General features: G+C 44.1%; 1 protein-coding gene across 1 annotated transcript in view; it reads left to right on the top strand.

Moving 5' to 3' along the window:
- The window catches only part of COL27A1 (collagen type XXVII alpha 1 chain), a 269,697-nt gene that overhangs the window by 115,031 nt on the left and 138,442 nt on the right, over window positions 1-16,224 (top strand). Inside the window, exons 13-15 of the mRNA XM_044305696.1 lie at window positions 5,606-5,659; window positions 7,746-7,790; window positions 15,233-15,286. Of these exons, the coding sequence (XP_044161631.1) occupies window positions 5,606-5,659; window positions 7,746-7,790; window positions 15,233-15,286 (153 nt within the window). The remainder of the gene's footprint in view (window positions 1-5,605; window positions 5,660-7,745; window positions 7,791-15,232; window positions 15,287-16,224) is intronic.

Below are 16,224 nucleotides of genomic sequence, written 5' to 3'. Positions count from 1 at the left end.
GGACGAATAGTGATCTAAAGGGGTATTCCGTTTCCGGTTACTATGTTATCCCCTATCCAGATATTAGATCGGTGGGGGTCCTACCGCTGGGACCCCCATGATCATGACAACGGGGGCCCCGTACCCCCTGTGCAGACCCCGTGAACAACGTAGCAGCCAGCTGGACATTAGCCGCTCTATTAATTTTTAGGGGAGTTCCGGAGATTGCCGAGTACAGCGTTAGGGCTCATGCACACGACAGTATGGCTTTTTCAGTGTTTTGTGGTCCGTTTTTTACGGATCCGTTGTTCCGTTTTTTGTTTACGTTCTGTTTTTCCGTATGCCATATACAGTATACAGTAATTACATAGAAAAAATTGGGCTGGGCATAACATTTTCAATAGATGGTTCAGCAAAAACGGAACGGATACTGAAGACATACGGATGCATTTCCGTATGTATTCAGTTTTTTTGGCGGACCCATTGACTTGAATAGAGCCAAGCACCTTGATTTGCGGACAAGAATAGGACATGTTCTATCTTTTCACGGCACGGAAATACTGAAACGGAATGCACACGGAGACACTTCAGGTTTTTTTTTGCTGAACCATTGAAATGAATGGTTCAGTATATGTACCGCATACTGAACTTAAAAAACGGCCAGTATACTGAACGCAAAATTCTGTCGTGTGCATGAGCCCTTACTGTAGATCGGGGATAACTTTAAGTAACCGGAATACCCCTTTAACCTCTGGCCCCCAGTCTGTTGCAAAACTACATCTCGCAGCATGTTCAATCACAGACTTGTTAGTAGTAGTTTTGGGAGACTGAGATGGAGACCACTGGTCTGTATTATCGTTCTTAAAGGGGTCCTCTTCACTTCAGCAAATGGCATTTATCATGTAGAGAGAGTTAATACCAGGCACTTACTAATGTATTGCGATTGTCCATATTGCCTCCTTTGCTGGCGTGATTCATTTTTCATCACATTATACACTGTTCATCTCCAGAGGTTACGACCACCCTGTAAACCAGCAGCGGTGGTCGTGCCTGCAGCTCCTCTCTGGTGGCTGGGACCGTGGGAGCGCACAGAGCTTTTTGCTATAGTATGCAAGCACGACCACCGCTGCTGAATTATACAGCAGTGTATAATGTGATGGAAAAATTAACTAGGCCACCAAAGGGGCCAGCACTTTTTCCTATAGTGTACAAGCGTGGCCTCCACTGATGGATTGCAGGGTGGTCATACTCCCTGGAAACGAGCAGTGTATAGTGTGATGGGAAAATGAATCCAGCCAGCAAAGGGGGCAGTATGGACAATCACAATACATTAGTAAGTGCCTTGTATTAAAAGGGTTTTCTGTGATTTTTTTTAACTAATGACCTATCCTCTGGATAGGTCATCTGTATGTGATCGGTGGGAGTCCACAATCTGCGAGCACCAGTGCCGCCATATAAACTTTGTCTACATAATAAATGCCATTTGCTGAAGTCAGAGAACCCCTTTAATGAAATCCTTGGAAACCGGCTGCTATCCAACAGCCCCCTAGCAGCCCTCATTCCCTCCATGTCGACCGAGAGGTTTGTTGAGTCCAGTTGAGAGTCTGATAAATAAACTGATTATTATCCTGATTGAAGTGGCCAGCACGATAAAGTTTGTATTTACATGATGTGGCCAAAATTGCGGGAATTGCAGAAAAACTTTGCCAGCAAAAAAAAAAATATACATATATTTGACCGCACCCTGGAAGATAACCAAATAGCGCAGATGAGCAGACTTGTATATCCTCCTATCTAGACAGCCACAAACTTTTCAAAATTTTAGTCTAGAGCCCCCTACTGACAGGAGGGGAGAACAACCTTTTTAATAATTGCAATAAGAATATTGTTAGTTTTTTATTTTTTAAATACATGACCTTTTCGTCGCTGGTAGTGCCACTGTTTCTCCTCTTCTGGTCCACCTTCTCCTGCATTCAGTGGTGGACCGACATGCTCAGCAGCTCCTCTTAAGGGCTCATGCACACGACCGTTTGCCGGCCGGGCCCATATTATGGCCCGCAAACAGCAGGTCCGCAATATACAGGCCCTGGCCGTTATTGCATTTGAATGGGTCCACAATCCGGAGGGTCCAGTATGGAACCCCCACGGAAGCACTACGGAGTGCTTCCGTGGTGTTTCTGTTTGTGCCTCCCCACCGCAAAAAAGTTGTGCATATTCAAGTGAAAGGGTCCGTGACCGCATGCGGCGGCCCTACGGTCGTTGCCTATGCATTGCAGACTGCAGTCCGCATCATGGGCCTGGCCGGCACACGGCATGTGTGCATGAGCCCTGTTGTGCCTTTTCATAGGTAAATACATTGATATCCAATTCATTCTAGTCAAGATGAATTTTCATCCCTAAGGCTGTATTGCACAGTCCGATGTGGCAGACGATTATCGGGAGTGAAGCGTTCCCTCCCGACAATCGCCTGCTCGCTAGCGAAGGTATAGTGGTTTGCTGGCGGCAGATCATGATTGGACCCCACAATCTGCCGCCTGCAAACAATAGTTTTTTTTACCATGTCAAAAGATTTAGATTGCCCGATGTTTGCTCGTTCATCGCACAATCAGTGGCGGTAATACAGTGCAAGATGATCGCTAACGAGCGTCAAATCGGCCAGCGTAATACAGGCTTTAGTGCCGATGTAGTGATCTTATTAGTGACCCACCTTTCAGTCATTCATCCCTGCTTCTAAATTCATACTACTGCATAGTCGTCTCCACTGGTCCTGTCAAGAAGGAAGGCAACGGAAGGACGAGCAAAGGTGCACAGAGTGACTTGGGCCCGCCCTTAGTGCACTTAACTGCTCATTTGCATATGGATTAGATGAAGCAAGGGATCGCTAAGTGATCAGCCCCATACGGCATCAGGCCTGGATTAACAGTGAGTTTCCTGGTGACAGACTCCCTCTAAATATGAAACAACTATGGCCTTGTTCCTATTACTAACTTGCCTTGATCTTTACAACCGGTCCATGGAAGTTTTTTGGCAACGTGAGCCTCGGCATTGTTTAGCAGGTTTTCAGACATCAGAAAAATGAATAACAGACTGCACGAACAAGTAACTGGAAATCGCAAGCCATAAAAGAGAATTTCGGGGGTGAGCCTCACCATAGGAACAAGGTTCTGTTCACATCTGCATCGGATGCTCTGTCGGGCGGTATGGTCCCGCGACAGATCCGACACTGCGCTGTAGTTCTCATTACAAAAGGAAACCATGACGCCAGTGTGAACGGAGCCTTAATTATTGTGGTTTAATTACAATTACACGTGACAAATTGAAGGGTCAAATGGTGCAAATCCTAACATGTGGGGACAGAAATGCTGCGAGCTGAGAACTGATGTGGCGTCCTGAAACTGGATGACATTACATAGGATCTTAGGGCGTCTTCCCGCAGTTAAATGAACTTTTATTTTATTTCTTATACGTATGGTTCTCCAAGAAAAGTAAACCCTGGCATTAGTGATTTGAGGTCTGCAAGTAATATATATTTATCATCGGGAAAAGCTTAGATTCTCCAGCAGTTGGAATGAAATGGAAAATGTTTTTTTTTCCCCCCCAGTAATTTCCATGAATGTTCTGTATAACATGTGGCTAGATGTCATGTATTACTCCTCATCTGATGGCATATTAGTCCGAGGCTAGTTTCACACTTGTGGCAGGGAACTCCGGCAGGATGTTCCTGTAGAGAACCGCCTGCCGGAGTTCTCCGGATACTACTGCCTTCCCCACAGACCTCATTGACTATAATGGGGTCCGGCAGAGATCGGAACGCTGCCTGGCATTATCTGTCGGACCTGCCATACGGAACATCTGAAAGAGCCCTAACGCTGCGTTCACATCTCCCCGATCCAGCACAAATTCCGGGCAAAAAAATTAAAAATGCTGCGTGCAACGGTTCTCGTGACGGCTGAAACTTAGCATTGATGTCGGAGATCGGCCAGATCGCCGCTGGATCTCATTGCAGTCGATGGGGATGTGGCGGTGAAGTAGAGGATCTGGCGGGCTGCTCTGTGCTGGAATCTCTGAACGATGATGTGGACGAAGACTTATTTGAGAGACGGCTATACCACACGGACTTGATTGGAATTGTGCGGATTGCAGACTGTTATTGACTATGTTCTAAACTGAAGGTGACCGTCATTTGTCCCACTGCGGATAACCCATCATCGGAGCAAATCCATTCGCAGACAACTTCTGGAAAGAAAGATCATGTCCGTTCTTGTCTTGGTTTTGAAATCCACAATGAAAAAAATCCAGTAGCAGTGCAGATTCCCATTTATGATCAGTGGAACTCCGAATACACCTCAGATTTCAGTGCAGAATGGGGGTTGTCTACAACTGGCTTTTTATACCAGTCTTTGTTTCCCCTATGACAAGGCAAATCAGATGCTCACCTCCGGCAGTCCGTGCACCAGCCCTTGATCGGAGAAGTTCTCTTTCCAATCCGAATTGATAAATGTGTTGGGCCCGACAGCCCATCCGGCCCCCTGTCACTCCCTTCGCCAGAGAGTGGTGAGGACGGCGTAAAAATGCCCGTCAGCACAGGCATTTAAAAAGTCTCAAAAAGGGCCCTTATGACTTTTTTACGCCAAAGACTGGCATAGTGTAAGGTATAGGCGCCAGGTGTGTTGCACCTGTGAGTTTCGCCAGCACAAATCCATGGCAATTCAGTATCCAGAGCAGTGTTGTGGCACCTGCACACTGCCTTATTGCATTACCTCTGCTTCTCATGACAAGTGCATTTAAGTGCCATCAGGTTTATTATGACCCCCTGTTCTCCATGGAAAGGGTCTTTCCAGAGCAAATGTCCACTGCTCGGGTTTTGCTTTGTAATGCTTGGCTGTGTGCATGAAAACTGTATGGAAGCAGCCAAACGATGCATCTGTTGGCACTCCAAATCGGGAAAAGAAAGCGATCAATCATGCGAAGCACACATCTGTATCCAGGTTTACTGATAGAGTGATTATGTCTGTGGATTAGTTCAGCTTCTAGAAAGACGGAATGAGGTCTAATCATCCTGAGACCCCTACTGACTGCTAGAACGAAGAGGGAGACGCACTCGCATAGTGCGCTTTCTCTCCGCGCTGCAAGAGGCAGAATTGATGGACTTTCTTATTGAGTCCATCTTCTGTATTTGAGCCCTTCTCTCCTTCTTCTAGCGATTGCTGGGGGTCTCAGCACTCAAACCCCTACCAATCAAAACTCTGTGCCCCTTTAATGTATTCTGTAGAGAGCTACAGTGCCTTTTTTCCCCAGAAACTCATGCTCATCTTCTAACATGTTAGCAAATCAAATTGGTTACCAAAAGGGGGTGATGATTGAAAACAAGTTCAGATAAACTAGTTTCAATCATCACCCCTTTTGTCACATTCTAGTCTATACACACTGCTTTTCTGTGGCCTGTGTATTCAGAGCTTAGGTCATTACCACGTTTCTGTCCAGTTACTGCCTTCGTTACCTATATTGCATGTCATCCTGCTGTGCGATGCTCATTCTTCTTTTTGTATGACGGTATGCGATATATGAGGATTGTTGCCAAGATCCTATATGTTTTTATTCTTCTCCTTTCCTTTTTCTTTTAAAGGGCTTCCCTGGTGACTTTGGAGAGCGAGGTCCCCCAGGACTTGATGGCAACCCCGTGAGTAATTTTGTAGTACAACACAAGGGCCATTGTGATGAAGCGAGGTGTTTAATGTTTTGCAGGAGGCTATTAAATGGGATCCGGCGATCAGGAATGTTCTTACTCACGCATTGCATGAGGAAAAGCACATAAATATTACTGATCCACAGTATAAGCAAATGAAGCCGTATCTCCACTCAAAAATAGAATTTGGAATCGGGTTGGACACGTGGAGAAAAATATGCAGTATGGGACGTTTAACTCTGTCCACCGGGTCATGGTGGAGGCCGCTATTTTGTGGACTGATAATCAAGAGAAAATAGGATTTAAATTAGATTAAATATCGGTGACTTGAATTTGCATTATTTTATGAAAAAGCTGCAGATTTTCACTGTGTATTTCACTCTTTCAGTGTACAGGGTGAAAATAGCGGTGAATGGGCAGCGCAGTCAACATGCGGATATTGCTGTGTAAATTCTTTTGGATTTGCAACCAGATCCACAGCAGGATTTTTCCACTGTGTGTGAATGTACGCTGAAAGTGCTTAATGAGTTTGAGAAAATTTATGGGCTCTTTAAGGGGTTATGCAGCTGGACATCTATGGCAAATCCACAGTACTGGTGGGACGAACGGGGCACTGTCTCGCTCTGCAGGAAAGGGAAGGGTGGCCATACATGCACTGTTCTCTCCATTCACTTCTATGGACCAATAGCCAATCGTGCTTAGGGCTTATTTACGCGACCGTATTTATGTGTTCACATTCATTTCAATGGGGCTGCAAAAGATGCGGAAAGTACGCTGTATGCTGTCTGCATCTGTACTTATGTTGCTCAAAAAAAGAGAGCATATCCTTTTACTCAGCTATTTTCGAAAGTCCCAGAGAAATGAATGGAGAGAGTTGTGCATGTGTGGCCGGCCTCTCCTTTCCCAGCGGTATGATACGGGGTGCTGTTCTATATATAGGTGTGGGTCCCCAGAGATTGGACCTGCTGCATTCAAAAATTCATGGCACATTCTGTTGATATGCCTGTAAGGGAATTTGTCTCCAGTTTTATGCTGCCCTATCTGAGGACAGAATAAGCCAGTGACAGAGACCCTGAATACAATGCAGGATGGCTTACTGGGGGTCGTTTACTGGTGTTTTACGCCGGTTTTTGCTTCCTCCTTGCACTGGCGGGGAAAGCGTCTAATTTATGACGAGGCCCAGGCTGCCTGCAGTCCATGCGCCTGTAGTAAAAACGACTCCAATCTTCGACTGGAATAGTTTTTACTCCGCTTTTATGCCTAAAAGATGGTAAATTCATTGTATTCAATATCTCCTGGCGCCGCTTTGGCTTTTTGAGCTCCTGGCATAAATCAGGCAATCGGTGGCACCTTTACCAGGGACAGTTATCTGGAACAAGCATTCATACAAACGTTTGTCCATGATGATTTTCCCATGTAAAAAGACCCTGAGAACACAGGAGCCCCATGGTGGTATAGCAGATGGAGGAAGTCGATCTCTCCTCCAGCTTACTGATTTTTCCCCTTGACCTGTACTACTTTTTGCTCTTGGAGAATGCAGTAAATATCAAGATACAAGGAGTTCAGATAATAATACTGAATGTAAATGGTTGCTTCCATTCCGTTTCATAGATACCATAAATGTGTTTCACTGGGAATTACCGTAAAACTGTAGGTCTAAGGCTACATTCACATGGCCGTGGTGCCAACTCCACATCACAGTGCAGACCCATTGACTTCAGTGGGTCCGTTAACCGCAAGATACGGCGAAATACAGGACATATCCTATCTTTTGCAGCACAGATCCAGAAGCCCACAAAGAGCTTGCTTGGGTTTCCGCGGGCTTCCAGGTCGGTGCCGCAAAAGATAGGACATGTCTTATCTTTCGCTGTATCTTGCGGTTCGCTAAATCAGTGGGTCCGCAATGCAGAGTTCACACGGCTAGTGCCCGCGTTTTGCAGACCAGCTGTTTGAGGTCCGCACGGTGGCACCACTGCCATGTTGGATGTAGCCTAAGGGTCTGAATAACGTGCAAGACATAGTTAATGTATTTTTTTCGATTTGTCGAATACTTGACAAAGTTATGTTTGCTCCATTATAGGGAGAGTTGGGTCCCCCGGGTCCTGCTGGTGTCCCTGGATTTATTGTAAGTACCCTCTCCAAATGTCGTGTCCCGTTACCACTATTTGTCGGTGCGTTCCAGGCGCTGTTGTAAAGAGCTCAGTTTACAGAGTTGGTTCATTATTTATTGAGCTCTACTTGAATTAATTTTATTTCGCCCACACTACGCTTGAGCGTTATTTCTCCGAGCGGAGGAGGTGTTTATAGCCTGTGTGTTTCCATCATAAAATACCAAGTATTTTAATTAAGGAAGCCTGGTATCCGCCTTGAGTGCACAAGGCAGTAGGCATTATTCCACGTAGCCCCGGGCATGCCTGTTTGGAAGTAGACGGTCATAGTTTTCTCCAAAGTCCTTTGAATTTATATTCTGTTGGCAGTTTTCCACCAACAAACAAGTTGCAAGAGTCTTTAAGTCCAGTACGATAGGTTAAAATATTTATAGTCCTAGCGCTCTGATTCATAAATTTTGTAAAAATCAAATTGATCTGGCAATAGGACTTCAACATGCCTGATCCTTTTGTTCAGGGTGAGGTTCAACAGCATAATCTCCCCTCTACTTGTTCAAACCACATGCATGCTCAGCCGGCTTTGTATGGAGGAAGTTGTAGTGGCAGGCAAGTAAGCCGTACGAGCGCTTTGGCTGGCTTTGGACAAGGGTCGGTTGTGGCACAGTGAAAATATTAGATTTAAAGGCAACCTGTCACATCGAACATGGTGTCTGAGCTGAAGGCAGCATGTTATAGAGCAGGAGATGCTGAGCAGATTAATATATAGTTTTACTGGAAAATATTCAGTAGAACTTATTATTTATACATTTATATCTCTGCTCTTTCTAGACATTAAAGTCCAGGAGGCGGTCCTATCTCTGTATACCTAGTCATAGGATAGGGCCGCCTCCTGGACTTCAAACTCCAGAATGAGCATGGATATAGATGAATATATTTTAAGTTCTACTGGATATTTTCCCATAAATTTATATATCAATCTGCTCAGCTCCTCCTGCTCTATAACATGCTGTCTGCAGAATATTCAGCATTTTCATGGTGACAGGTTCCCTTTAATGCTTCGCTTAGATAGAAGTAAATCGATTGCACCCGCTCACACCGACTCAGGACTTCTATAAGGAACGTTTGTATATACCGTAAATGTGAGTCTTCAAAAATGACCTGCTCTTTAGTAGAGAACTCAATAATAGGGCTAAAGACTATTCTGTAAAAAAAATATGTTGTCAGAAGATTGTACCTCGAGCCTTGGTTGGAATTTATTACCTTGACTCTGAAGTTAACCACATGGAAAAATATGCCTTCCCTTCAGAAGCTCATTCATCCCTTGATAAGCAGTCAGGAAAGGGGACCTCACATTTTTGGAAGTGTATTTGGAAACCCAGTGACCGTAACTGTGTAAATCACCGGGGAACGCACACACCTCCTTGTTTGTATGGGTCTTTATTTTTTGGGATTAATTCTGTTGAATCTATAGAACCACATGAAGGTGATTTACGCATCGCGTCCAACATCTCAAAAATAACCAAATGCTTGGTTGAAAAAAAAACTGAAGTCATGGCCTCTCCTGCATGAAAGTACAGACGTGGATATTTTTGGAAAATTTCTTTAAAGGGAAATTGCTGTCATATGCCTTTGTTATCACTGGGGGTCTGACCTTGGGGACCCCCCACAGTGATCCAGGGAATTAAGGGGCTGCAGGGCTACGTGGGACACGTAAGGAGAATCTCCCAACCCCATAAAATTCTTAAGTCAGTAGGTGACACAAAAGTAGAATACAGGTCCTATGACACTAGAGTGGGACCATCCACCCGAGGGGAGTCTTTCGGGTTGGACACTTATTGATTGTAGAATTTTATGGGGGTGAGTGCATCTGGCCCCATTCTCTTCAGTGGGGCCACCTTACAGTTCACCTCACTGTGGGTGATCGGGGCACCCATATGCAGGTACACAAGGGTATGCAGCAGGACCCCAGGGGGTATAGTTCTCTTTACATATCCCACTCCTGGCCATGCAGGTAAGTGAAACTGGCCCCATTCTCTTAAATGGGGCCACACTATGCAGGGAAAACACAGTGAAGGTTGTGCAGCTCTACACCAGGATCGGTAGGGTTCCCAGAGGTTGGGCCCCCACGGGTCATAAAGTCATAGCAGATTTGGGACAATATGCCATCACTTTATAAGATGAGCAAACCCATTATAAGGGTAATGGGTGCCAAGAGATCCTGATGACAACTTGATCCCTTCTGAGGTTGTTGGGCACATTGTTGTCGTGAAGACATTTCATGGATCCAAACCAACAATTACAATCTACGTCCCTGCACATAAATACCAGAAGGTAGGGTGTAGATATTGTTGCATTTGGTCATTGGAATCCATTCAAGGTCTCCAAGTCTGCACTACACCTGACATTAATAAGAGGAGGCCATAGAATCTCTCAGTAGTGCAGCCTGTGCAGTAAAAAAAAAAAAAATTACATTTGTAATGCTCATTGGAGCTCATTTCATATTTTAAGAGAATTTTAGACACAAAAAAAATGACAGCTATAAAAAAAAAATTAATATAATTTTATAGAACGCAGCATCCCATGATTGATTTGTCGTGTGCTTGGATGGATATATGGAAAAGTGCACAAGTAGTCTACAGTGACGGCAATACACATGAGAGAGGAATATACCGGTATATGTCGGGAATGTACACGCTGTGAAGATGATGGTGGTCAGGTTCACGGCTCGTTGATGGTAGCAAAGCTTTACGTCGGGATGCAAGACTGACCACATGGCCACCCACGAGAGGTCAATTCAATTGAAGTCAGGACATACAAAAATAATACGCTGTCAAATGAGGTGAAGTCCTACCATGCAGCACATTGTCAAGCATGCTGGGTGTAGTAGTCTACAATGTACGGCTCTATAGAGAGTAGTAGCGAGAAGCATGTATGCCGTGATTTCATTCTGTGTGCAGGGTATCTGTGACGAGTGATGGCTTCTTGCGGATGGCATTGCCATAAGGTGGCACAGGGGTCTGCGGGGTCCTTGGCATAGGGGCCAACTAGTACCCGAGTCTCCAAGCAATACTGAGTCAAAGGTACCATTTTTTTACCACACTTGTAGATGAAATAAATCCTGTTTGTATAAAGAAAATCAGCATTTAGCATCCACTTCCTAAGTTAATCTAAACCCATAGCCGGAAGGGAGCAATGAAGAAAATACAAGCTGCCATACTGTATACAAACAGAGCAATCAATGGGCTTTGTGCTGCTATTAGCATATGTTATTCCGGGAAATTAAATTATTCATTCTATTCATGCTTATGCTGATGAAGGGCGCAGCGCTCTTATTTCCTAAATATTGGCACAACCCCCCCTCCCCCCCATTGCTGATTTTGGGGACAGTTTATGCAATGTCTCCGATGCTGAATTGCATTTGTGGATGTCCGCAGGTGGCTTATTCCAGAGAAAAAAAAAACTTATTAAAGGGCAGCCACTGGTGTAACGTGAGCCTCGTGTGGTTGTAAATAGCTGGGGTCCGTCCTATATAAACAGGAGCCTGAAGAGGTCTTTATATGAGGCAGTACAAAGAGAGGGCTTGTTGCAGCGCACGCTCGGAGCTGCTTCCTTGGCTCCGGGGCTCAGAAGTTTTGGCTCGGCCCTGTAACCTTCCATGGACTCCGGGGCGATTCACAAACTGTAATTCACAGGCTTATATTTGACAGCGTTGCCTTTTACATGAGCTCTTGATGTCAGTATTTATGCAGTAGAATGGTAATTGAGGTATTTCACGTCAGGAGGTGTTGGAAGCCTGCATCTACGGTATGCAGTTACAGACAATTGGCAATTAGTTATGCATTTCGCTGACAGTAACATATGGTCGCAAATTACTCAGGGGGGATGAATAGGCGAGGTTAAAAGGTACAAATCCTATTATTACTCCTTACGGTTTTATACTAAGGGGCCACGTTTAAAGGTTCTGTCATTTATTTCCAGTTGATTCTGTAGAGCCATGGTGCTGAGCACAGGTGATTACTCGGTCGCCACCCCTGGTGGGGCTCGCAATCTGTTCTCCCTGTTTGACATGCTCAGTAGGTAATTTAGGCTCTGTTCACATTACATATGAAGCCTGTGTTTGGTGTATGCATCAGGAAAACTGCCATCATATAAAGAAAATTAATCCCTGTGGCTCCTTTAACCTGATGGAGACAAAAAGAGTGGCTTCTTGGCCTCCGTCGGGTCGGTATACCCTTTTTTTTTTGTGGCATGGAATAGATTACTAGACTACGCTATTCCACGTATCCACATGTCTCCTAACCTGACGGAGACCAAATGATTGGGCTCCGTTGGGTCGGTATACCCTTTTTTTGCGGTATGGAATAGATTAGTAGACTACTCTATTCCATAGGAGCCTATGGGTGATGTGTCCTACTGTGGACCTATACAGTGGGACACATTCGGAGGTTTAGGTTGGGAGATCCTCCCAATATACAGCATACCTCCGACTGGAGACTCTTAACGTGATGTGAAGAGAGCCTTACTAATCTTTATTGCTTTTAGAGAAAAAACGGAAAAACCCGAAGGAGAACATACAAGCTCCATGTCTGTGTTGGTCCTGGTTAGATTTGAACCTAGGACCCTATATTGATGTTGTGAGTCCAGTTTTTGGCAAAAAGTTACCAAGGTAAAATACACAAGCCAAATGGTCTTTTACAGCCACTAATATCCCAAACGTTGACCAAATCCACTGATTTGGGCAGGACCAGTTGACCATCTGATGTGCTTTGGGGTGTCTCCCAATGGCAGATGTTGGCAGAAAGAAGGCTCGGGCAAGTTTCAACAGGATCAGTCTTTTGTTCTCAGTGGAGATAAGCCACCACCAGAGGTGTCTGGCAGCAGTTTATTCCAGTCTTCCCATTGAGAACATATACACACTTGGCCAAGCATGGAGGGGGTTCAGAAGGTATAGCCGAAGGCCAAACGAGCATTCGACCAACAGCTGTCGAAGGTGTATGACCACCTCAAAGCTTGCCACTTGCAACGTAAAACCTGAAAACATGCTATAACTAGTATATGTGATGGGACGTGCTTGCGTGTTTGACGGCTCAAGTATTTTTGTCTGAAGAACCATTCAATTTCAACTTCACGCCAGCTCTAACTAGCCACAACAGAGGAGAATAAAGGAGATCACTTCACCTGGATGGATGCAAATAACATCACAGGAGCGTGCAAGACGGCAAAGGGATTCTGCGGTGAGACAGGCCCAAACCTTTCAGTAGATCAAGTCTCCAGGACAATACTGGGTCTACTGATTATATCTATCCCAAGCTTGTTGAAAAATGAATGGGCACAGCTCAGGTTTCTTTGATCTTTTGCCCCCCTCCTGCTCCGCTTCAGTTCCTAGTAGTCTGCGGCAGCAGAGCCAGGTACCTAAAAGACAAGAGGAGCCTTTACACTGGTCCATAGGAAGCTCTTTCAGCTAGTCACAGAATATGAACTATCCTTGGCTCTCAGCCCGTCCTCAAGCCGCTGTACACAGATGGGAAGATCTTCGGCGCAGATAAAATAATAGTTGGAGACCTCACTTACCGCTGAGCCAGAGGAAATGCGTAGATGAAAGGGAGAGATTCTATGTAGCTTTTAAATGCCCTCCTTTACTATACAGTATATTTTATTATTATTATTATTATATGTTTATTCAGCTTCATCGTATGTTAGATTTCTAGCATTGTATTTTTTTCAAGGCTCCAGACTATACACCATAATGGCAGTAATCGCATTCCGAATCTGAGATTATTTTCTTTTTTATAATAAAATTGTATATTTAAATAATTTCATAAAATAAATAATATATATATATATATAATTTTTTTATGTAGACGCAGTCTTATATGATTTTAGGACATTTTTTAGCCACCCTGTGGTGATGAGCTGCAATTTTATCAATGCCTCCCCAGGAATGACTTTCATCGGGCTTCCAAACCCTCCAGATACCTGACGTCATATGTATTGTAATCCTAGTGCTTTTTACCCCAACGTATCTATTTATGATCATGTTAAAGAAGACCCATCTGCTATCCTGATCTCTTTTAGTAACTATTTGCATTCCCCATGTAATAATCCAGCAGCATATTTTTATATAATTTTATGTTGTCCCAGCTAAAAGGTTATGAATGAATTGCCAGTGGGTCAGCTGGACGTTACCAGTTGGGGGGGGGGGGGGGGGCACAGTGTGACACTATCCAATCACTGCTATGCAGGGACACACACCCTAAGGGTACATTCACACGACCGTATTTATGTGTCCACATATTGCGTTACAGATGCACAGACCCGTTCATTTTCATTTCACATGGCTGCGCAAAAGATGCGGACAGCATACCGTGTGGTGTCCGCATCCATACTTCCGTTTCACAGCACCGTAAAAAAAAGAGAGAGCGAGATGGGGTCTATGATACACACATGGTGGTCATGCCGAATAACTAGGAGGTTTTGGAGCAAGGTGACAAACTTAGTCTCATCGGTTTTGGGATGCCCCTATCCAATGACAGTTACCTTCTGTCTGCTGGGGGATAAACCCCATAGACTGCCCTTTGCCAAATTCAAGCTCGCCCAATTCATACTTATGGCAGCCAGGATCCACATAGCTTTTAAATGGCGTTCAAACTCCTTATCCTTTCAAGCTGTCTTAGATAGGGTCAATAAAATATTATTATGTGAAAAACTCTCAGCCATCCGTACTGACACGTACGCCACCTTTGAAAAGGTATGGGAACCTTGGATAGCTTCTTCTCATTCTTCAAACATCCGATACAGCATTTCTCTCTGATTCTATGTGACTTCGGATTGGCTTTTGTGAATGACGCCCTTTCTCTCTCCACATATAATTATATATGTATTCTCTAATGATTCATAACCTACTACGATGTATGTCTCGTGTAACTCCAAGAATATTTTGGTTTTATGTTCTTTGCTGTAACATTTGCCAATGTACTGACCTTTATGCTCAGTAATCGATAACCCAATAAATGTTTTTTGAAACTAAAAAGAGAGAGCATGCCCTATTGCAGACAAGAATGGGCATTTCTTTCATAGGGCTGGCCGTGCACGTTCCACGGATCTGCAATTTGCAGACCGCAAAACGCATACGGTCGTCTGAATGTACCCTAACTGGTAATACCCAGACGGACCTGCCGGCAAATCATAGAGGAATGGGACAACAAGCAATTATATCAAAATATGCTGCAGAATTGTTACTTCATGGGGAATGCAAGTAGTCACTAAAACTGAGATTAACTATTCAAATGTGCCACTTTTGACGCAATTTGCCCTAAATACTGACGTACATCCTCTATATCAACTTTCTTAGACACTTTTTTCTTATTAAAAAAACCCATAATTATCCAGTTTTATCCCACGAATGGTCGTTTGATTTCTTCTTTTCTGAAAAATTATATTGTTTATTAATCTTTTTCAGGGTGACCTGGGTGCTGTGGGACCTATAGGCTTTATGGGACCCAAAGGTTTAAAGGTAAGAACCCCAAACTTCATTTGCTGCTTAAAATGCCTTTGGTAACCACCTCTAAAGCTGCTTGGCTTAGGGGTTAATACCTTCTGTGCCAAACCATCTTGCTCGGTGCTCTAAGACAGAAAAGAGTTTAAAGGGGTATTCCAGTTTTAATGAATACATACATACATTTAGTTTCCAATATAGATCTATTTAAAATTTTGCTTACTAGATCCACGTGGCCTCTCCCTAAAGAAAAACAGATGGTATGGGCTGTTTTAGTCCTGTGAAATTCATCCATAGGAGAGCTGGATAGGCCTAAAACATGAGTCAGTCATGTGACCCGGCTTTAAGGCAACTGCCCAGGTATATAAAGATGTATAAGGCCTCTTTCACACAAGCGTGTCCGGATAAGGTCCGGATGCGTTCCGGCAAACCCGCGCGAGTAGGTACCCAATTGCAGTCAGTTTTGACTGCGATTGCGTTCCGTTGTTCAGTTTTTATCGCGCGGGTGCAATGCGTTTTGCACGCGCGTGATAAAAAACAGAATGTGGTACCCAGACCCGAACTTCTTCACAGAAGTTCAAGTTTGGGTTCATGGTTGTATTATTTCCCCTTATAACATTGTTATAAGGGAAAATAATAGCATTCTGAATACAGAATGCATAGTAAAATAGGGCTGGAGCGGTTAAAAATAAATAAAAATAAAAATTTAACTCACCTTAATCCACTTGTTCGCACAGCTGGCATCTCTTCTGTCTTCATCTGTGAGGAAAAGGACCTTTGATGACGTCACTGCTCTCATCACATGGTCCATCACACAATCTTTTACCATGGTGATGGATCAGGTGACGGACCATGTGATGAGTGCAGTGACTTTATCAAAGGTCCTATTCTTCAAAGAAGAAGACAGAAAAGATGCCGGCTGCGCGGACAAATGGATTAAGGTGAGTTTAAATTAT

This window comes from Bufo gargarizans, chromosome 9 (genome assembly GCF_014858855.1).
Source record: "Bufo gargarizans isolate SCDJY-AF-19 chromosome 9, ASM1485885v1, whole genome shotgun sequence".
NCBI lineage: Eukaryota > Metazoa > Chordata > Amphibia > Anura > Bufonidae > Bufo > Bufo gargarizans.
Note: the sequence above shows the minus strand (reverse complement) of the source record. Positions and strands in the feature narration are given on the sequence as shown.